The sequence below is a fragment of the Bactrocera tryoni genome, chromosome 2, assembly GCF_016617805.1.
Source record: "Bactrocera tryoni isolate S06 chromosome 2, CSIRO_BtryS06_freeze2, whole genome shotgun sequence".
Classification (NCBI taxonomy): Eukaryota; Metazoa; Arthropoda; class Insecta; order Diptera; family Tephritidae; genus Bactrocera; species Bactrocera tryoni.
Window position 1 is genome coordinate 73,542,058 of NC_052500.1, and position 22,477 is coordinate 73,564,534.

At 33.4% G+C, this 22,477-nt stretch overlaps 2 protein-coding genes across 8 annotated transcripts in view; one reads left to right on the forward strand and one right to left on the reverse strand.

Moving 5' to 3' along the window:
* Positions 1-14,645, forward strand: part of LOC120769289 (adenylate cyclase type 3) — a 19,200-nt gene extending 4,555 nt beyond the window's left edge. For 4 of the 7 annotated variants that reach the window (XM_040096211.1, XM_040096213.1, XM_040096214.1 and 1 more), the window contains exons 2-21: positions 200-678; positions 744-954; positions 1,024-1,183; positions 1,242-1,391; positions 3,438-3,556; positions 3,675-3,786; positions 6,372-6,499; positions 6,697-6,855; positions 6,913-7,051; positions 7,112-7,314; positions 8,696-8,854; positions 8,920-9,124; positions 9,202-9,457; positions 9,531-9,603; positions 9,669-9,744; positions 10,671-10,896; positions 10,959-11,041; positions 11,102-11,449; positions 11,628-11,735; positions 13,771-14,645. In XM_040096211.1, coding sequence (XP_039952145.1) covers positions 366-678; positions 744-954; positions 1,024-1,183; positions 1,242-1,391; positions 3,438-3,556; positions 3,675-3,786; positions 6,372-6,499; positions 6,697-6,855; positions 6,913-7,051; positions 7,112-7,314; positions 8,696-8,854; positions 8,920-9,124; positions 9,202-9,457; positions 9,531-9,603; positions 9,669-9,744; positions 10,671-10,896; positions 10,959-11,041; positions 11,102-11,449; positions 11,628-11,735; positions 13,771-13,986 — 3,444 coding nt within the window. In that variant the 5' untranslated portion in view covers positions 200-365 and the 3' untranslated portion in view covers positions 13,987-14,645. Of the gene's footprint in view, positions 1-109; positions 679-743; positions 955-1,023; positions 1,184-1,241; positions 1,392-3,437; positions 3,557-3,674; positions 3,787-6,371; positions 6,500-6,696; positions 6,856-6,912; positions 7,052-7,111; positions 7,315-8,695; positions 8,855-8,919; positions 9,125-9,201; positions 9,458-9,530; positions 9,604-9,668; positions 9,745-10,670; positions 10,897-10,958; positions 11,042-11,101; positions 11,450-11,627; positions 11,736-13,770 lie in introns of all 7 variants that reach the window. The other 3 variants (XM_040096210.1, XM_040096212.1, XM_040096216.1) reach the window with 2 other exon arrangements.
* A 6,451-nt stretch (positions 14,646-21,096) lies between these two features.
* LOC120769125 lies at positions 21,097-22,452 on the reverse strand. The gene is made up of 2 exons (XM_040095987.1): positions 21,976-22,452; positions 21,097-21,908 (listed from the first exon to the last, which is right to left on the reverse strand). Exons 1-2 carry the CDS (start codon positions 22,359-22,361, stop codon positions 21,344-21,346), a joined length of 951 nt encoding a protein of 316 aa, XP_039951921.1. The 5' UTR covers positions 22,362-22,452; the 3' UTR covers positions 21,097-21,343.
* Positions 22,453-22,477: the final 25 nt, after the last annotated feature.

The following is a 22,477-nucleotide window of genomic DNA, read 5'->3' on the forward strand; positions in this document are numbered from 1 at the left end:
GTTTAAATAAGTTAATCGGCTTCTATAACAAATTTATTAATTTTTATTACTGAAACTTCTATTTTTTATTGAAACTTGTTTTCCCATAATATCTTCATTCATGCAACAGGTATCAACATACTGAAGCAAATCATTTTCGTGGCATACACATACATACACACACACTTACTTGGTTGTGAGTCACAATACCAATATTTAGTGAGGCAACAATTAAATTAACGCCATCACAGCTAAACGAACAATCGAATTAAATTTGAAAACAACAACAGAACCACAACAAAAAACAAACCACCAAACTGGGTGAAACTGGGAAAAAACCAAAACAAAAACGACTAATCAAATTCAAATATAAAACTAACTTCAGAATGCTAGAGACCAGATCAACGGTAAATATACCGTTGAATGGCTTACGAAAGAACCACAAACCAACGAGTTCCACAACGGAGAACGGCGGCTACAACGCTTCCGATGCTGAAAAGGGTACAGTCGGCAGCAATGGCAAGAATGGCAATGCGGACAATAATGTGGTCGATATACCCGAAGCTGTGTTGGAGAAACTGTTTCGCAACTATGTTTTCAAACAGCGGCGTGCAGGCTCCAAATGGTTCATATTTGCTACATTTCTTTGCACCATTTGGATCTTGATTATACCGCACCAATCGGAGATGGTACCGAATGGTGAGTAGTTTGTGTTTGTAACTCTTGCTTTTATACCAAGTTACTTGCTTTTATGGTGTATGAAGTCATTTGTGTTTATATGCTTAAAGCGTTTCTGGTGTTCTCCACCGTCACTTTAATAATGATGAGAGTAATGCTGGATCGGCGCGTGCTTGATCGCAAGCGATTCGAAACGGTGCACAAGCGTTTAACGCTGCACGGTACGCTTATGCTTTGGTTTCTATTTTTCGCCAATATTCTAACCTATTATGAGCTACAAACGAAACCATCGCCAAGGTAAGCATTTTTCATTACATTTTTTATGAAAAAATTTATATTACTCCTTCTATCTCTTTTATTTTACAGAGAAGTGCTAGGTTGGATCGCACTTTTCAACTTTCTCATCTATATTACCTTGCCCATGCAGCTTTTCTATGGTGGCTGTCTGTTGGGCTTTGCGAGTTTGGTTATGTTTCCTCTAACCGCATTTACGTACGGCAATATGAGACCGCTCTTCTGGGAGCAAGTAAACTTTGCATGCAATAATACATTTTTTTAATAAAAATACATTAAAATCTTTCTAGATGATAGCCAGTTTTATTATGATTTTTACTGCGGCTCTTATTGGTGTGCTGTGTTATTTCATGAGTGAGGCGAAGCAGCGGCGTGCTTTTCTAGAGGCTAAGAAGAGTTTGGAAGTCAAAATGGTTATTGAGGAACAATCCGCTGAACAGGTTGGCAATTGATAAACTAGTATTTCAATAATTTAGATACAAAAATTGCGGTACTAACCTTTTTAAGTATTTTACTCGGATCTCCGTTAAGTGAATACCCCATCTGATCAAATTTGATTCGGACTGGTCCTAAGCGCGCCACGCTAATATTACTGTAGGAAAAGTAGTAGTAAGCGTTTTTAATTTAAATTTCACCCGAGAATCCATTCGTCGAAATATTTTTTTCTGTCAGTAACATCTGGGACAAATGACACATCAAAATAATCATTAGTGTTTAGTATACGCTTGTCTTTCTGAAGTACATACTTGTAAATTTCTTGTGCCGAAACATTCAGAATGATGGAAAAGGCCTTCGATGATAATTGTTTGTCGCGAGCAAGTGTTTTTGATTCGTACAAATTATTCATAGAGGGTCAAGAACGTGTCGACGATGAATCACGTCCAAGACGGCCGACAACATCGATGATCACTACTTCTATAAACTAAAGGAATTGGTGTTTGAGAATTGACGATTAACAGTCAAAATTTTACTGGTATCGTTGGAGTATCGGAAGCATCAGTGAAAACCATTTTGAAAGATCATTTAATCCTAATAAAAGTTAAAGTATTATTGGTTCCAAAATCAATTATTTTTACGAAAAGCAGCGTCGCGTTAACGACTGTGAAACCATGCTTTCCGACTACTAGAATGTCATGAAACGTATTATTACTGGCGATGAGTCTTGGATCTATGCTTACAACTCGGAAACAGATGATCAATCGGCCGAATATCGTGGCAAAGGTAAGCCGAAGCCGAAAAAACTAAGTCAAAGCAGGTCACAAATAAAGGTTATGTTGACAGGTATCGATTATCGAGATGTGGTGCAATCCGAACTCCTTCCGAATCGGCCAAACTGTCAACAAGGAATACTATTTGCGTGTTATAAGTCGTTTGTGCGAAGATATGCGTAAAAAAGGCCGGAATTATGGGTCAAGAACTCTTGGTTTTTGCATCACTATAATGAACCGTCGCATACTGCATTTAATCTTCGTCAGTCTCTCGACAAAATTTCTACCAATATCGTACCGTAACTACCGTATTCTCCTGATTTAGCTCCGCGTGATTTGTGGCCATTTGGCAAACTCAAACAACCGCTCCGGAGAAACCGTTTTGAGTCAATTAAATAAATAAAACGTGAATCGTTACGCGTTTTGAAGGCTATTCCGGAAATTGACTTTAAAAACTGTTTCGAGGATTGGAAAAACTTTGGCAGTTTGAGCTCCATATTTTTTGAGAGATAGTAGAGGATCTTAACAGCTCTTATGTATCGACTCCGTACTTTTTAGTTAATGTTTTGAATAGGAAGTGTATTAATGTTAAATACATACGACAGAGCTTGATATTTTGCAATAACGACGTCGAGTAGAGGTCGCAAAGGGATGCCAGACAACGCATCATTACTTGTGACAAGACGTGGGCTTATGAATATGGCGTCGAAACCGTCCAACCAATTAGCAAATGGCTCTCCAAAAATGAGCTGAACCGAAAAAAACGCTAATTCGGTCTAAAATTAAGGTGATTTTCATTATACGAAACGAGAGATGCGGCGCCTTGGGATTTTTTCTGTTTTCGAAACTAAAAATCCACGCCATGAGTACAATGGAGCTTTTAAAAGTCATTCGCGGGAGGCACTGAAGGCCAATCGAGCCGAGCCAAGACTAATAGCGCTGGTACATTCATAAAAGTGGTCTATTTTGAAGGCGATAATCATGATTTGTCTAAAATACTTTAAAATGTTATCTTTGGGTCAGTCTAGGTCAAATTTGATCATATAGTATTTCACGACTTTCAAAATATTTCTGTCTGTATTTTCTAAGTTCTATTCAAAGGAACTGAAAATTGAAATTGTATTAAAAACTTCGGCTACATAGATTTAGTTACAAATTGTAAATTAATTCCATAAAACACGAATGTCGGTCTTTCTTAAGTCAAAAACCAGTCTCGTTACTTAATTGTCCTATATATGTATGTATATGTATATCTATATTTTGAATATCTCTATCCAGGAACGTTTACTACTGTCTGTACTACCGAAACATGTAGCTGTAAAAATGCGACAGGATCTCGGTTCAACAAGCTCGGAGCCGTTCAAGAAAATTTATATGAGCAGGCACGAAAATGTGAGGTATGTTATGAAAAAATGTAAATGTATACTTATCTTTCATTATAACATTCTTACAAAATTTATATGTAAATATTGAAGCTATTCATATCTATGCAATTTTTGTTTTGTATAATTTCAGCATTCTTTATGCGGACATCGTTGGATTTACAGCCATATCGTCTACTTACAGTGCACAGGACCTTGTTAAAATGTTAAATGAACTATTTGCGCGATTCGATAGTCTATCTGAGGTAAATGCTTATAATGCCTTACTAACTAAAAATACTTTTAAATTTAATTCATAAAGCGATTTCTACCATAGTTACAATATTGATAAACCTATCAATCAAATTACGTAATTTATTATAAATTTTACTCTGAAAATTTCTTGATTCCACAAAAATATAATAATGGATCACCATTTCGGGATTCCCTACTTTTTTTAAAGAAAAAACTCAGAAACTTCGAATTTAATAGGGAACAATGTTTATTATCATTCGAAAAAAAAAATTCTTTGGAATTTATTTTTTGAAGATTATCTCTTTCAAATGTTGGCAGCGTCAACTTCTCAGATAGTGCATCCATTGAGTAAACTTTTCGATGGCTCTTTCGAGTATTTCGACTGGTAACTGGCGAATGACAAGCGTGATATTTTGCTCCAAGGCCTGAATAAGAGCGGGATTGTCCGCATTGACTTTAGACTTTGCATAGTCCCTCAAGAGAAAGTCTTAGGTCGTGATATCACACGATCTTTATTTCCAATCGACCAATCGTTAGAAGTAGCGTCGCCTTCACGAGCTTCAATTTCAGACATCAAATAGTAGGTTATCATGGCGTGATCGCCATTGACGGTTACGTTCTCACCGACATAATTTTTGAAGAAATATGGACCGATGATTCCGGCGGCCCACAAACCACATCAAACCATTGTCCTTCTGAATGAAATGACAGTTCTTGAATTTCTTCTTGTTCTTCGTTCCAAATGCGGAACTTTTGCTTGTTTACATACCCGTTGAACCACAATTGGGCCTTATTGTTGAACAAAATTTGGATCGAAAACGTCGGATATTCTTGGAACTCTACAAAAGCCAATAGAGCGAAGCGATGTCGCTTAGGAAGGTCGAACGGCTTCAGTTCTTGTACAAGGTGTATTTTGTACACTTTCAATTTAAGAACTCGACGTAAAATGTGCCAAGTCATTCCATACGTCAGTCCGAGTTACTGCGAACGACGCTGAATCGTCTCTCCCCGATCTTCGTGTACAGTCGCAGCTACGGCTGTTATATTTTATTCACTGGGTGATGAACGTGGTCTATTCGGTCTAATATTATTAAATGATGAATGATTGGTCTCAGGATTATGTTGAAGAGCGCGTAACACATTCTTTAGAGAACGTCGATTTGATTGATTGTAAAAGGGGGTCTTAATTCAAATCTTAGCTTTATTAGTCTAGTAGTAATTTATGTAACTATTCATTTGGGGCAAAATATATCGACAAAGCTTTTTTTTACAAAATATTTTTACTGTTATTTATATGACTAAAAGTAGAATGTCCTATTTGGCCTAATATTTTATTTTTTCATATACAATTATGAATTTCCACAGGGATCTTCAAATAAAATCCTTATATAACCTAACTCTGGGACGGTTAGGTTCAATGTCTGATACATAAGATCGGTATCCTATTAAATAGAATTCCAGTATTCAGATGTTTTTAGTCGACAAAGCGATTTGAGCAAACGGGTGTTGAAGCCTTGATCTCACAAAAGTAGAACAGTTATTTGTATTTTATCTTCTTCCAAATAGCTTTTACAACTGGAATACTGAAAGAATCCCTCAAGAGTTCACTTGACCTCTGACGATCCACCTTGAGCCAAAAGAATCTTGCGGCAGCGCAAGAATTAATGGCAACCCTGCGCATGACAAGCTCCCGCGAAACCCAGCCGGCCGGTACGAAAAGAACGGAGCAACGACCAGTTCGCATTCCACCGATATCGGCCGGAGGTCGCCTTTTATTGGCAACACATCAGTTTTGCAGTTATCTGCGATTCCACTGTGGCCTGACACTCATACTAGATCATCACTAAGTATTTTGCTGTTGTTTTAACGGGTATCTAGCCCTCGTTAGGGTGGTAAGGCTCAGATAAATTGTCATCGAGATCATCCAACGGCAGGACCATGAAACGTGCTGTTTCGATGGAGTCGGACCATAGGGAGATGAGTGTCAGATATGTAGAGTTAGCTGGGCATGCAAAAAGGTGGTTGGAGTCATGCGGAGATTCGTTGCATGCTGGACTTATGTTTGATTTATCGGGGTCGATTCTGGATAACTAAATTATTCTGGATCACTAAGCGACTCGATGTTATTGATAGCAAGGTTAGGCATGCCCTAACTAGTCTTCAACGCAATTTTATTGAGTTAATGGTCAAGAGGTTATAACCCTCTACAGAAACGTAAATATCTGTCGCGCAATATAGTTTCCTTCGAGTGAGTTTCTGGATTCTAAAATACTTACAGTTGTTATTATTCCGTCTTGTGCGTAATATTTTATTATTGTTATTTCCTTCAAGAACATTTGTTGATTTTCAGTATTTTTATAAACACATCGCATCCTTCATACCATACATACACATATGCACCATTAACACATAACTTGCTGATAGTCTAACGGCCTTCAGTCTTGCCGACATTCGCTTACAACACAACACATCCTGCAGATCAATCATATTTATGGCATCTACTAGTGCCACATACAAACACATATGCACATACATACATACATAAGCTGGTGGCACGATAGTAAACTTGTCACTTTTCTCACCTTTAATTACACAGAAATACCATCAGTTAAGAATTAAAATCCTTGGCGATTGCTATTATTGCATTAGTGGTGCACCTGACGAACGTCCTGACCATGCTGTGCTCTGTGTACATATGGGTCTTTCAATGGTGGAAGCTATTAAGTAAGTATACGCCACACCCCATTGCTGGTCTATCCAATGCTATCACCACTTAACTATGCGCATATATATATGTATATATGCTAGTATGTGTGTGTATGTGGCTCATGATAAACTTTTGCATTTTTCTTGTAATACTGCAACATCTCTGTGTCTCTCTGTATTCCACTTTGTGTGCGCTTGTGTATATGGGTGTGCAGATATGTGCAGCAGAAGGCCAATTCGCCTGTTGATATGAGAGTGGGCATACACACCGGTGCTATATTGGCTGGTATACTTGGTCAGCGGCAGTGGCAATTCGATATATACTCCAAAGATGTTGAGTTGGCTAATAAAATGGAATCAAGCGGCAAAGCCGGGTGAGTAGATTACCATACAGCAAGTGAACAATTTAGTCTTTATTTTATTACTTACAGACGTGTGCATATTTCGGACAAAACTCTAGCTTTTCTTAATGGCGCTTTTGAGGTGGAACCGGCATATGGTGAACGCATGGATGAGGCTTTGCGTATAGCAGGTCTGAAGACCTACTTCATAACCAATGTTTTGAAACCGGTAAATTTTGGAAAAACGTTTTTCAAATTTTTATTTGAATTTTAAATGTTTTTCTAACAGTTCTCCTCGCCCGTTGCCAAAAGAAATAGAGAATGTAGTGAAATTGTTGCTGGTAAAAAAACGGAGGCTGAGAAAATGGCAATCGTTGAGAAGGCAGTTGACGGTGGCGCTGTTAGGAATGTACGTCTAGTGAAAGTAATCAGTCCGAACACCAACTTCAAAGTACGCCTACAGGAGGAGCTAATCGCACGAGATGGTCATGAGTGAGTATAAGCAATTTTTTGCAATAATTATAAAATACAAGAAAAAGCGTTAACTTCGGCTGCACCAATGCTTTAATATCCCTCACAAAGTGAAGATGAGTTCGTAGATGGGCCTAATCGGACCACCGCCACGCCCTCAAAACGTCATTAATCGAAAACATATAAAGACCCATAACTAAGCACTATCTTAATTTAGTGCTGTAATTTGGTACTGGGGATCGCAATAGCAATGTCATCTGTTGGCTAAAGATTTTGAAAAATTAGTGCAACTCGCCCTCTAATATCTGGTTCGATATACATATCTCCTAAGCCACTTAAGCAATAATAACCAGTCCAGGAAAGCACCACAACCGGCATGGTAAGAATGGATGAAACCGGAAAATAACCCCGTCCATACCAAGAGCAGGCTGGTTCTTCTCGAAAAAGTTTAAAGCTGGAGTGTTCTCTTCCATCTGAACAATATGGCCAGCGCAGCCGTTGTCTCTTGATTCGCTGAACTATGTCAATGTCGTACAGCGCATGGTTCCATCGACTGCGGTTTTCGCCGTTGCCAATGCGCATAGGACTATAAATCTTTTGCAGAACCTCGAAAACTCGCAATGCCGACTCATCAGATGTTGTCATCGTCCCCGCCTCTGCACCATATAGCCGGGTGGGAATGATGAGGGACTTGCAGAGTTTGGTCTTTATTCGTTGGTGCTTTTTTGTCCATCCTGGCGTTAAAATCGTCAAGCGCTCCAGCAGCTCATTAAAAGACATCTTTGGTCATATCGTCAGTTTTATGTTGAAATATTTTGCTCTGATGCGGTTTGTGGCTAAACGCTCATTCAGCGGAGGGAATGCCAGGACTCGACTACAGAGTCTTTCTCCCACCACGTATGCCACGCCGAATTTGCGATCTTTTATATGGCCACTGTATAAATGTCACAAGAATCTACTTGTCCCATTCATCGCATTTCTTGGACTGGCATCGGAACCTTGCCAATTTAGGGACCGCACATTCCAGGTGCACCTTCTAAAATCATAGTTATTGTTACGTTTGCTGTGGTCGTCATCAAAAGTGGGCTATTTCATCCAAGGCGTTTGTTTCCTTTTCATTGGAAGAGGTTTCTACTTGGAGAGTCACAAACCCACCGCACAAGCTCAGTAGGCGAGATTGGATAAAGGCAGGTGAAAACCTGACCTAGAACCCATATAACTAACAAGCCTTATGCACCTGAAGGTGTTTATCCGGCTTCAATCCTTGCAAGTCGCAAGAGTAGGAAATTTTCGGATATACCCGAACTTTGTCCCTCCTTACTTGCAGTTTAATAGTATGGAAATTTAATATTTTTGTAGTTTTTTCATTTATTTTTTAAAACCAATTCCACCTCAATTGCAGAGATCTCTCGAGTTGTACGAATATCTTCTTGAAATTCAAAAACAAAGGTTTGGAAGCTGCATATGCCGCTCATCGTGAACCCTTCTCTTCGCTACCATTGCTCGCAACTTTGCTCGTGCAGGCGTTAGACATTGGCTACTCCTATGCAGTGCTTCCAAGGTTTGTTATAATTAAGCATTGACTCCTTCGTTATTCCATAAAAATAAATAATATTTTTCTTTTAGATCGCAGCTGCATCTAATAAATATTTCTGCACCTTTAATACCCATGGCTATGCTTATCTTTATTTCAATAGCTGAGAGTTTTCCAAAATATTTACCTGAATCCTTAGTAAGCCTTAGCAAACGTTTCAACGACATAACATTCGTGCGGGAGTTGACTGCGATTATATTGGCCATGACCATAGGGCTCAGTAATGTTGTGGATATGGTGAGTAATACGGGAGAGCTTGTGAGGGCAAGCACTTAAATAATTATAATTTTTTACTTCAATCTCTACACTTTTAGTATTTCTATGTGACCTACTTGAAAACGGATCATGTTGTTTTGGATAGTGAAATCGAACCCATCACCGAGGGTGAGGGAATTATTGCTCCAGCTGAACCATCTTTGGCATCATTGCTAGCAAATGCTACTATGGCGGATGAAATTCATATGTTTCCCTCATACATGAGTAATTATGCCGTGTTGATACTGATTGCGATTGCCGTCATTGCCCAGCTGACACATGTCACAAAAATTGTTCTAATGATCGTTATAACAGGTAATTGTGTTCGGGCGATCCTTTCAATTCTTACTTAATTTTTATTAAAATCATAAATTATATTATTTTGTAGCCCTCCATTGCTATTGCAATATATTTCTCTTGGGCGATTTATATTCATTCGAGGACGAACTGGCCGCCAATCCGTAAGTTTGTAGCTACTTGAAGCTCTTTAAGAATATTCAAAATCTTTTATTTTATTTTTTTTTAGCACAATACCCACCGCTTACAGACTGTCAGCGGTATTAATTCTTGTCACGTTGGCATTGTCGTTTCTTGTGCGTCATGTAAGTACACTATAGACATGATTTTTAAAAGCAAGTTGCAAAAGAACACTCATAGAACTTCCCTGGAGGTATTTAACGATCCTTCCTGAACTCGGAATAACTAGCTGATTTTGTGTCATTTGTCTTACGATTTTAAGAGAGAAGAAATTAGGTTTGATGGTTCGCCTTCTGACTTCAGCTCGCCTTCAAACCGATGATCTTTGGCTACCCAGAGGATACTTGGTCTAAGACCGGAAGTCGTGAGCTACTAGATCTGTGTGTAAAAAAAAATCGTTTCTGGCCACTCCCAAGTGAATGCTCAGAGAACTTTCCTCTCTTGTGTAAACTTCTACACATGACTCCATCGTCCGATTTCACCGGTTATGTTATAGCCGGCATCATTTTTAAAGCAATATGGACCGATGATTCCACCGGCCCACAATCCACACCAAGCCGTTGGTTTTCTGGCTGAAATGGTAGCTCTTGAATTTCTTCAGGCTTCTTTTCGTTCCAAATGTTTCAATTTTGTTTGTTTACATACTCATTGAGCCAGAAATGGGCCTCATCGCTGAGCAAAATGTGGCTCGAAAAGGTCATATCTTCTTGGAATTTTTCAAGAGCCCATAGACCGAAACGATATCGCTTGGGAAGGTCGAGCGGCTTCAGTTCTTGCAGAAGCTGTATTTTGAACGCTTACAACTTAAGATTTCGACGTAAAATGCCAGTTCCATACGTCAGTCCAAGCACTATCGTAGTGATTCCGGAATTCTCCGTGAATGAAGCTTAATCGTGAATGAATAGGTGAATGTATAGACCAGTCAGAGTGACTTTTTGTCACTTTACGACTTATCCTTCAGCGTGTTCTTTTGTTAATACGTTATAAAATAACGTATTCCATATAGCCTCTGAAATACCAATGCTAACACATTTTCACAAAAAAACAACAGGTGGATCGTGAGGATCGTGTTATATTCAAGTGGAAAACCGAAGTCGCTGAGCAGCGTGAGAAGGCAACAGATATGCGTCGAAGAAACGAGGCACTTGTCTACAACATACTACCCGTGCATGTGGCCGAGCATTTTATGAAAAATACTAAACGTTCACACGATGATCTTTACTCGCAGAGTTATGCTGAGGTGGGTGTGCTGTTTGCGAGCATGCCCAATTTTTCAGGTATTACTATTTAGCATTCGCCTCAATCAGTTAGTATTTGAAACATTTTCGAACGTTTACAGACTTTTATTCCGAGGAAACTGTTAATAATCAGGGACTTGAGTGCTTGCGCTTTCTCAATGAAGTTATTTCGGATTTCGATGCGGTACGTTTGTGTTTACTTTTAAGTGTTCAAATATTATTCGAATTCTTGAATACCTTATAGTTATTGGAGCTACCGCAATTTCAAGATATTATTAAGATCAAAACAATCGGTTCCACTTATATGGCTGCGAGTGGCATTAATTCAAATCGCGTAAGTAAACCCGACGATCCGATTACCAAACGCTGGTCCCACTTGGAAGTGCTGGTTGAATTCGCTTTGGAGTTGAAGAAAGCTTTGCAAGGTATCAATGAACAGTCGTTCAATCATTTTGTGCTCAAAATGGGTATCAATCATGGCCCCATCACGGCTGGCGTAATTGGTGCACGTAAGCCACACTATGATATTTGGGGTAATACGGTAAATGTGGCATCGCGCATGGAGAGCACGGGTAAAGCAGGCGCTATACAGGTAAGCATAATCTAGTATGAAACATGTATTGAATTAAATAAGATGCCAGATACATATATGACAAAAAGTACCCAGAAATGTGTGACGTATGATTCCTTGTGAAAGAAATATCTATATGTAATAGGATTTATTTAGGTTATGCTTACTAATATACATATATCGAATTTTTGATTGACAGGTGACAGATGAGACTTGTGGCATTCTCCAAGAATTCGGTTACACCTTCCAGCAACGTGGACTTGTTAGCGTTAAGGGCAAAGGACAACTAATGACTTTCTATCTGCAAGTAAGTATTAATATAAGATCTTGTAAATAGAAATTGCTTATTTATGCTTTATATTGAAGGTTTTATTTTGCATAGCTTAAAAACTTGAACAGTAAATTTTCGCAAACTTCTCTTGAGGTGAATTTTTCACCAGTAAAAACATTCGACATAAACAAGAAAAATTAGTAAGCACTTGGTATCAGGTCTGGTGTATAAGGTGTATGCATAAGACCCATCCAATCAAGCTCATGGATGTGTTGTCACTACCTATTTGTGTTGCTTGGCGTAGACCTGATAGAAGACGATTTCTCTTCTATTAGCCAAAGCTGGTTGCTTTTAGAGCATTGCTTCCTTCAGATGGTCCAATTGTTAAGAGTACAAGTCATAAAATTCATTAAAATAGTAATACTACACTTGGTTTTTATTTCATAAATATACTCTATTTATTAGGAAATATCTCAATCAATACTCTTTTGTGCCTCCTTTTGCCTTAAACACCGCCTTAATCCTTGATGTCATTAAGTTTTTCATATCATTCATACCACGTCTCCTTACTTGCTGGCATACTGTTGTTTATTGGCATTCTCCACTGATCCGTTCGCCTGACCTTCTCCATACATGCTGGATACCATCCAGCATCTGCCTCTCTGAGTCTCCGATGAATCGTTGATGAATCCACTATCATTCCTGTCACATCACTAAGGTTATTGTTAATATCTGACGAGGATTTTAAGCATTCCAGTAGACAAGACAGTCGGATAAGCCTGGCTTGGGCAACTATCGTCTTTCGGACCCTTCCAGACTATTTTTTTCGGGTAAAAAAACCCGTCGTCCAACATTTGTTTTATGAAATCTGCGACAGTATTACACTTTCACAAACTTCTTACAAACACAATTGATACTTTAATGTTGTAAACAAACTCTTTATAGTACTATATATACAAGATAGAAATTATTTGACAATCCAATTAGGAATAGCGAACTTACTGAACTACGAGTACTCGACCGGTTTTATATGCACACTACTGGTTATAGCCGCGCCAGTAATTTTTCCTTTTCGCTGTTTGGTACTAATTGGAGATTTCAAATGTAGCCAGGTTCTTCTCTATCTGGTATTTCTAACGGAGTAGCGTTCTTTCTCTCCCTCTGTTTCCCCCGGCGGGTGCTGCATCGAATACTCTCAGAGCTGGAGTAATTTCATCCATTCGGCCGGCTTGACCTAGCCAGCTGCCGCTGTCTCTTAAATATGTCAATGTTGTCGTATATCTCGTACAGCTCATCGTTCTATCGATGTCAATGCTGAAAAGACTACAAGTATAATTCTTCTACAGAACCTTTTTCTCGAAAACTCGTAAGGTCGACTCATCAGATGTTGTCATCGTCCATGTCTCTGAAGCCTTATAGTCTTTTATCGTCTACAGAGAACTCTACTTCTCAATTGCCTACTCAGTCCGAAGTAGCACCTATTGGCAAGAGATATTCTGCGTTGGATTTCGAGGCTGACGTTGTTGTTGGTGTTAATGCTGGTTCCAAAATACACGAAATTATCGACGACTTCGAAGTTATGACTGTCAACAGTGACATGAGAGCCACGTCGTGTATGCGACTACTGTTTGTTTGATGACTACCTCCCTCGTTGACTACCAGACCCATTTGCTGCGCTTCTTTGTCCAATTTGATATCAATAAAATCATGCAGGATAGGGAGTGACCTTGTCTGAAACCTTGTTTGGTATTGAACCGCTCGGAGAGGTCCTTCCCGATCCTGACGGAGCTTTCGGTAGTGCTCAACGTCAGGTTACACAGCCGTATTAGTTTTTTGGGAATACTAAATTCAGACATAGTGGCATAAAGGCAGTTCCTTTTCGTGCTGTCAAAAGCAGTATTATAAAAAATTATTGTATATATACAATCTTTTATTATTATTTTATGTGATTTGTATAGTTTTAATTCAAACCTACAACTCACTTTGAAAACTGTTGTGAACAAAAAAACTATCTACACCAAAAAATTCGGTTTCAGTAAATAGTAACACAAATTTTAAAATTTTTTAACAGGGTAAAACTGATAAACGCAGCATCAACAAACAAACAATTCAGCAAGCGACAGAGGATCCCATTAAACAGTCAGTAGAAAACCACCCACAACCCACAAGCGAACAATGCAATGGACACTCGGCATTAGAACCCGATATAAAAACACCACTACTAGATGTACTGGCACATGAAACGAATTCAACGGCTGATGGCGAAAGAGATGCATTAATAAACTAGATTTTACGAAAATAATAAAAATGACAACAACAAATATGCATGCAAGAAAAAACAACTCCAACTACATATACTAAGCCACAAAAGAAGAAAATATTCATAAAAGCTTACATAAGCTAATAGTAACAGAATTATGTAAAATAATGTGTAATGGTTTCCACAAACTGAAAATTAAATTTGCATGTGGAAATATTAATTTGAAGGTCCAGATACACATAATGTACACCCGAAAGGTGCTTACGTCCCCCAAACAAGAGCAACAGAAAATGTACAGAAGCAATATTCAAACAGTCATATACTATAACTACAAGCATAAAACATACATACGTATACTTAAAAACTTTAACTAAAAATAGAACATACACTTATTTAACAATATATAAGTATATACTTAACTATATAACGTAAAGCAAACGACATACATAAGAAATAGAAAAAAGTATAAGAAATATAAAAATTAAGTAACTAAAGATATTTATTAAATGTGATTAGCTAAGTAGTAAAATACAAGTAGTTTTGTTTTTGTAAGAATGTATATTTGCATTTTTCTGGGCTTATTTGTATACCCAATTTTGACTGCCAGACTTCCATTATTATTATTAGTATTATAAAAATATTTATTTAAAAAAAACTTGCTATAAAAAAGTTAATATTTTTTTAATGATTTTTCATTATAACAAAATCTATATTTTCTAAAATTTTTTAACGGTTTTGTTTTGACAAAAATTTGCTTTAAATCTACTAAACTAAGAAAATCGCACACTCAACGAAATCGCATGATATTTTATAGCTAGCTTGCATGCAATTTTTTTCTAACTAAGCAGCTCACCGAATATTTAAAAGCAATACACTTTAAAACAATTCTTAATTTATAAAACCGAATGTTTCAAAGCAATACACTTTACAATAGTTGTTTATTTAAATTTAATTAATAATTTATAATTTTAATGAAAATTTATGTGCTTATAAATATATTAAAATTTTTTATTTTAAGATTATAAAAGGTGATCCGTTTCGAGGTTCCCTACTTTTTTAAAGAAAAAACACAGAATTTTCAAATTTAATGGGGAACAAAAATAACATGACACTTTGACATAAGTCACGCGTGATCTGTCAAAAAAATGCTATTGAAAAAAGTACCTCTAATTGGAGTAGCCGTTAGTACATTTTTTTTAAATTAATATTATTTAGTTTTTAATTTGTACGTATCTACCAACTTATTGTTGCCGATGCAGATTTTGAAATTTTTTTTTAGTAAAAAAAGGAGTGGGTTGAGTGCAATGCATTAAAAAATATAAATTAATAAATAATGCAAAAAATGGAACTAGCACATAACAAAAAAAGGAACCAAATTTTTTTTGAATCCAGAATATTTTTTAAAAAAGTTTCAAAATTCTATTCAAAAATGGAATTAGCACATCGGATTAAAAATGATTTTATAATTTGAAATACAGAATTGAAAGCAAAAAATGTAATCCCAAATGCCGGATTAAAAATATAATTTTAAACAGCTAATCCCAAGTTTGGAATTAAAAAAAATTGAGTTTATATTTTTTCGCGTTTGCGGACTTCGTGCTCTACGATTTTGAACTTAAGGTTGCACAGAGCCATTATCCTATTCAAAACAATCTAGAACAGTGTTACAAATTCAAATGATCTATAATTTATCAAATTTAATTCTGATTTTCCGATTTAAATAACTTCAAATTAATTAAGATTTTGGAAATCAAAACTTAATTATTAAATTTTAGATTAAGAGTTTTTAATAAAATATTTTTGCTTAAAAATTGAAATATCAATTTAAATAAAATTAAAAATTAAAATTAAATTTCATTTTATATAAAATCGAAAATTAAATTTAAATTTTTACTTAAATAAAAATTAAATTTTGGTTTTTTCCTCAAAATTGGAATTATATATAGAAAATTTAATTTTTAATACAAAATATTGGCATAAAAAAATTTTTAATTTGGTTTTTTTTTAGATTTTGCTATTAAACAAACTTCAAATTTTTCAATTGAATTAAATTTAAAATTTTTGTATTACAAATTATGTTTCTAAATTTTAATACCAATTTTGGGAATAAAAACTTAATTTATAAATCTTGGATTAAACATTTCTCTAATTAAATTTAAACTTAAGTAAACAAATTTAAGTTGAATTTTGGGAATAATAATTCAATTTTTTTATTAAAAATTTTAATTAATTAATTATACTTAATCATAAATTAAAACTTTTATGATTAAAAACTAAGTTTTCAATTAAAAAAAATTAAATTACTTAAAAAAATTAATTATTAAATCTTTAATTAAAACATTTCTTTAAATAAATTTAAACTTTTTTGATTAAAAATTAAGTTTGCAATTAAAAAAAATAAAAATTAAAACAACAATTAATTTTCCCAAAATTGGAACTAAAAATGAAATACTTAATTTGAAATCCAAAATTTTGTGATTGAAGAACTGAACATTGAATTTTCAATGTAACTAAAATTCAGAATCTAATTTTTCTTCAAAAATTTTTTTAATAAAAATTTAATAATTTCATTCAGCGGATATAATGAGATGAACAGATACTGTACGAACAATTTTTCAAGTTTGTGTTTCAACAACTTATGTTTTATACAATTTAACTATAACCAATTATATTCAAAATTACAAGTCAGTTGCAATATAAAAATATTTCCGGAAAATGCCTTCGGTTAAATGGTATAATGTTGAGAATTTAGACTGTACATACTTGTTTGTATGTTGTGTTATAGCTTTTTTGCGTAAATTGAAAAAAATGCACATAAATAAAACAAGAAATGGAGAAAGAAGTATGGATCAAAAAGTAATTTATGCAAAAAATTTACAAAACGAACGATCAACTCCAGTATATACATATGTACAAATATTCATTTATATATATTTTGCTGTTGTTTTTATATGGATTTCGGTATATTTTTAAACAAAAATTAAATGAAATTAAAATTAAAAAAAAATTAAATTTAAAAATAAATTAATGAAATTAAAAAAAAAAAATAATTAATTAAACAGAAAATAAAAGAAATTAACAAAATTAATTGAAACTGAAAAAATATTAATTGAAATAAAAATAAAAATTAAATAAAATTTAAAAGTCTATACATATATTTATATAAATTAAGTGAACACTAAATTACATTAGAACGAAATAAAACTGAGTACCTTGAAATCTCTCTATAACTATGTATGTATGTATATTCGTAATTTAATTGTATGTATGAACTATGTAGCAATTAATTATAGAGAAATTTGTGAGAAGCATAACAAACATAATATATAATATCATATAACGGTAGCAGAAATGTAAATATTTGTTTACATAAAACCGAAAAACTCATTTGTGTATGTGTATGTTTGTAAATGATGTTTCGAAATATTAATGTAAGTAAGTTACTGGATAACATGGAGGGACGTCATAAGATTTATAGTATTTTCATGCTAATTTCCGCCTTTATTTACTCACTCACTTTTCATATTCATCGTTGAAGTGTTCATACCTTACAGAAGAGGAATAACGTTTGTGGAGGCAGGGTTGAAAATAATGCTTTTAAAAGAAGTAAAAATGAAATTTTCATTTTTCCCCAAAATTGGAAATAAAAATTTAAAACGCATTTAATTATTAATTTTAATGTTTAATTAAATTTAAACTCAAAATTTTAATTTTTAATGTTAACATTTTCAATTAAGTTAAATTTTCAATTTTTAATTTCAATTTTGCAATTAAAAAACTTCAAATTTTTCAATTGAATTTAATTTTAAAATTTTCGCAACATATAGTAGAACAAAATTTTTGGAATAAAACCTTAATTAATAAATTTTGGATTAAAAATTTCTTTTTTAATTAAAAATATTGATCCCAAACATTTTGGATTAAAAATTTAATTTCTAATCCTTAAATAAATGAAATAAAAATATAAATAAATTCCAGCTTTTAATTAAAAAATATGTTTTTTATTCCAATTTTTTAATTAAAAAAAGTTGATGAATCTATAATTCCAAACAATTTAGAACCGGAATTTAATTTTTATTTAATTTCAAAATCTAATTTCCAATTTAATTTCAAAAATACTAGCTTTTGAAATGTAATTTTTTTTACTCCAATTTTTTAAATACAAATTTTTTCTAAATCCAATATGTTTGGGATTAAAAATTTAATTTCCAATCACAAAACCGGAATAATAACTGAAACATTTTATTTGTTTCTCAAAACTGGAATTAAAATTCTAATACATATTTTATCGAAAATGTTTGAATTTAAAAAATTGCAATTTTTTCACTCCAATTTAAAAAATAATTTCAAGCAATTTAGAATCGGAATTTAATATTTGTTCTCAAAAATTAAAAATGCAAAATTTAATTTCCAATTTTATTTCAAAATTTTTGAATTCAAAAGCTCCAGTTTTTGAAAAGTAATTTTTTTAATTTTTTCTACAATTCTGAAAATAAAAACTTTCTTCTAAATCCAATATGTTTGGAATCAAAAATTGAAAATTTATTTTCTAATCACAACAACAGATCAAAACCTGAAAACTTTTATTCTTATGCTCAAAATTTTAATTAAGAATTAAAATTCTAATATTTAATCCAAATTTTTTGAATTTAAAAATTCGCAACACTCTATGGAAGTACAGGGAACTTACTTGACTTTCAGATCGCATAACTAAAACTGGTAGAGAAAATAAATATGCTGTAAATATGAAACGAACTTTAATTAGAAGTCTCTACCTCGCAACATTTTGATGGCTCTGGTTAGAGTACAATTCAATCAACTCATTTTGGGTTTATAAGAGCCTTTTGCGAAAGAACTCAAATCAATAGCTATTATGTACGAATTAACGGTGAACTTGCATCCAAATTTTACAAAACAATTTGTTGTTGTAATATGACCGAATCTAAATCTAATTCAGAGCAGAAATCTTAGAATTTTTTTCGGGTTGGAAAAGGAGTGTAGCTCATTCAGTTACTTTACAGTCCAACATTTTTATGCCAGTGATGAAAAGGTGGGCTTCAATGTCCTTGCTGCTTCATACCTTTTGCCGCAATAACTAATAATATACCAGTTATAAATAAGTTGAAAGACATGTGATGTAAGAATCTTTGAGTTGACTTGTGGCACCGTAAATATTGCAAAGATAATTTTTATTAATTTTTTACTCGGCTTTAACCGCGTATGCGGTTTCTACGTCAGCAAAGAAGAATTTTTTTTTATTAAATTTGATGACGAGCTCGACAAAATCCACCTATAATTGTAAAACTCATCTACAGCAACATCCACAAACACATTTGTTTTTGGTTCTTATGTCATAAGTGTTAGTAGTCTAACGACAAGTCTCAAGCTATAAATTAATATTTTGCTTCAAGTAGTCATATTTGTATTATTTGATTATAATATAAACTGTTGCATAAATAAAAATTAATTAATAATCAACTAAATATTAGTAAAAATATAATAACAGTTTTAAGAATACATAAAAAAATAATTAAAATTACAACTTTCAATTTCAAAAAAGAATTTAAAGATAAAAGTCTAGCAAAAAATATAAATCAACTGAAAACTTCTTTGAACAAAAAGAAAATCTAAAAGCAAAATAATGTACTACTAAAATAACAGCAACTCTCCGAAACTGCTATCGATGGTTACTTCTTCAACGAATTTTAAAATCACATTTCAAGCGTAAATAGCGACTAAAACAAGCATACATACATACATATATAAATATAAATTGTAAATTAGACATTGAAAGTACTAAAACAAAAGAATAGGAAAGCTCTAAATAACTTGTAAATTAAATTAGCACAAGCTATTGTTTGCTCTTAGCTATGCAGGCGTGAACTATATTAAACAAATTTCACTTTGTGATCATTTGTTATGACTTGTGGCACTTTGTATTTCATTATGCACAACTTGTCTGCAATTATTTCTTTGTATTCCATATACATATATGGTCCGTTAGGGTGTCTGTTATTTTCCAAACTGATTGTTTTTGCCAAAGCTCTCCAAAATTATAAATTATAAATTTTCCCCATAAAAAATGCACTAACATAAACAAGTTCTTTATTTTTATTTTTAATCTTTTCCAAAAAATTGTTTATCACCAAAACAACTACATTTTCAACTCTAACACATAATTTTCCGTTCTACAAAAAAGGTCTTAATAATTTTTTTCATAAAAGCTATGCAAACAAATGTATTCATATAGTACACCATGTCGTATGAGCAACATACGGCAAAAACTAAAACTTTAGATGACGTTTGCAAAAAAACAATCGACATAGGGAAAAAACGGACATCTTAATGGTACATGCATTATCACGCACAATCTTGATTAAACGGCTTCGAATACAAAGTAGCGTGACAATCAACAAGGTGGATGCGCACACAAACAAAAGTAGGAATAAAAACAAGTAGCAAGGCCCAGCACATAGACTCACATTGTTGTTTTGCACAAACAAAGAATAAAACTATTCCAAAAAATAGTCAGCGCATATGTTAAGATATGCAGTTTTAGAGAAAATGTACAAATATGCAATGAAATAAGAGTGGTGAAAAAATATATATTTTGTAATTCATGAATATATCATGAATATGTATATTATGTTCCTCATATCATTGATTTTTTTAACAACAAAAATATTTTATCTTACATACAAAACATACATACATACTAATAATAATAGTATATGTATGTGTTTGCAACAAAAAGTGATACTCCAATATATTATAACCGCAGAGTGATTATTTATGTCTCGCTTCAATTTTTTTTAATACAAAACAATTTAATTCGAAATAAACTGTATATACACAATTGTAACTGCATATGCATGAATTATTTGCAATGTAATTTTATACTAAGTTTTATATAATTATTATTGAACTCAACTATTAAATTAGCAAAAGCTATTGTATATCATTCAAAATATTCTTGTTGTATTTTTCTATAGTCGAGTATGCTTACTGTAGGGATCATCTGTTATACATATTGAACAATACATAGCGTAGTTCAACTTGGCAACTTTTTTGAAAAAAAAATATATATAGTATATATAAACTAAACAAGTAAATAAATGATATAAAAAAAGTTGCAAATAAAATTTAGTCTCAAAACCAAATTATATTTCTTTGTTTAATTGAGTAGCTAAGACTCACTTACAGAGCATTACAACAAATCCCTTTTAGTATCACTTTATTTTTCGCTTATTTTACACGAATTAATTTTGTTTTTTTATCCTACAAACTATAAAGAATATAAAAACATCATACCTTAACTATTTCATGCCATATTATAAATACATCTACATGGATTTTGAGTGATGCAGTATATACATAAATCCCATTACGAATTCTTATCCTGATCGAGTGCTACTAAATATGTTAGAATGTCAATTTTAGCCTGTGCTTTCTTTTTAGCATTTAATCGTTGAAAATAATACACAAGTGATAACGCAAAATGTTTATCGGATTCGTATGATTTTTCGGACACTGTAGTCTCATTTAAATCGTTATAAATTTCTTTATCATTATTTAACACTAAATCCGCAGTTACTTCAGCAGCAGTGACGATACTTTCACTTGTTGTACAAGTATAAGCATTTTGCGATTCTGTACTGTAAATGACATCTGTAGTGGGTGAAGCTGCTGGCGAAATGCAAGAAGTTGACACCGTACCGTCAGCAACCGATATGCCGACAAAATCATTACTATCAATATACACTGACTCTTGTTTTGTAGGTGTTACTTCAGCGAGATTAGATATAGTTTCTGGTATGTCCAGTAATTCTTCAGTCAATAGCTTGTTTTCCTGTATGTCATCCTCGTTGCAATCATCATATAAAATGCAACCGTCCTTTGTTGACATAATCTGTGCATCATCTTCATTTTCGGGTTCGTATTCTCCTTCCCTTAATAAATAGAGAATAGTTTTTTAATTAATAATTTGTTGATATAATAATAAAAATGTTAAATTACTTTATATCGAATTCCTGATACAAATTGTCTTCATCTGTTCCTTTAACTTCGCTTTGGTAATCTCTTACTACCTCGAACTCCGTAAACTGTATGGTATTTGTATTAGTGGTTGGTGTAGAAACGTCGTCACTCATATATGGCATGGGGACTGCGTTCTTATATAAAAGTTTTCTATAAAAATGAGGTTTTATATCCTTTTTATGAAAGTGAATTTCACAGAAGTATCGCTTTTGGCTATTCTTAAGGTTAAGCAGCTGTTTATTTCCACTATTTAGTATCCAATGTGTACGTCGTGGTTCATCGGATGGTAACTGGAAGAACGTTATTGAACTACAAGGAAAACGTTGCGTATAACAACCTTGATAACTACAAATTTGTAGTGTCATTTTGAAGATAAGTAAATAATACGATTCTTTAGCTTTAATTTAATTTAAGTAATTCTGTAATATTTCAAATTGTTACAAATAAAAAGTAGTTTTAACAGAATATGTGGTAAGTTTCG

Bases quoted from the DNA above. Each gene is read 5' to 3' on its own strand.
- LOC120769125 (XM_040095987.1), bottom strand. From the start codon at position 22,361: ATGACACTACAAATTTGTAGTTATCAAGGTTGTTATACGCAACGTTTT. The intron at 21,909-21,975 runs GTAATTTAACAT...CTATTTATTAAG, and splicing joins TATCAGGAATTCGATATAAA to GGAAGGAGAATACGAACCCG.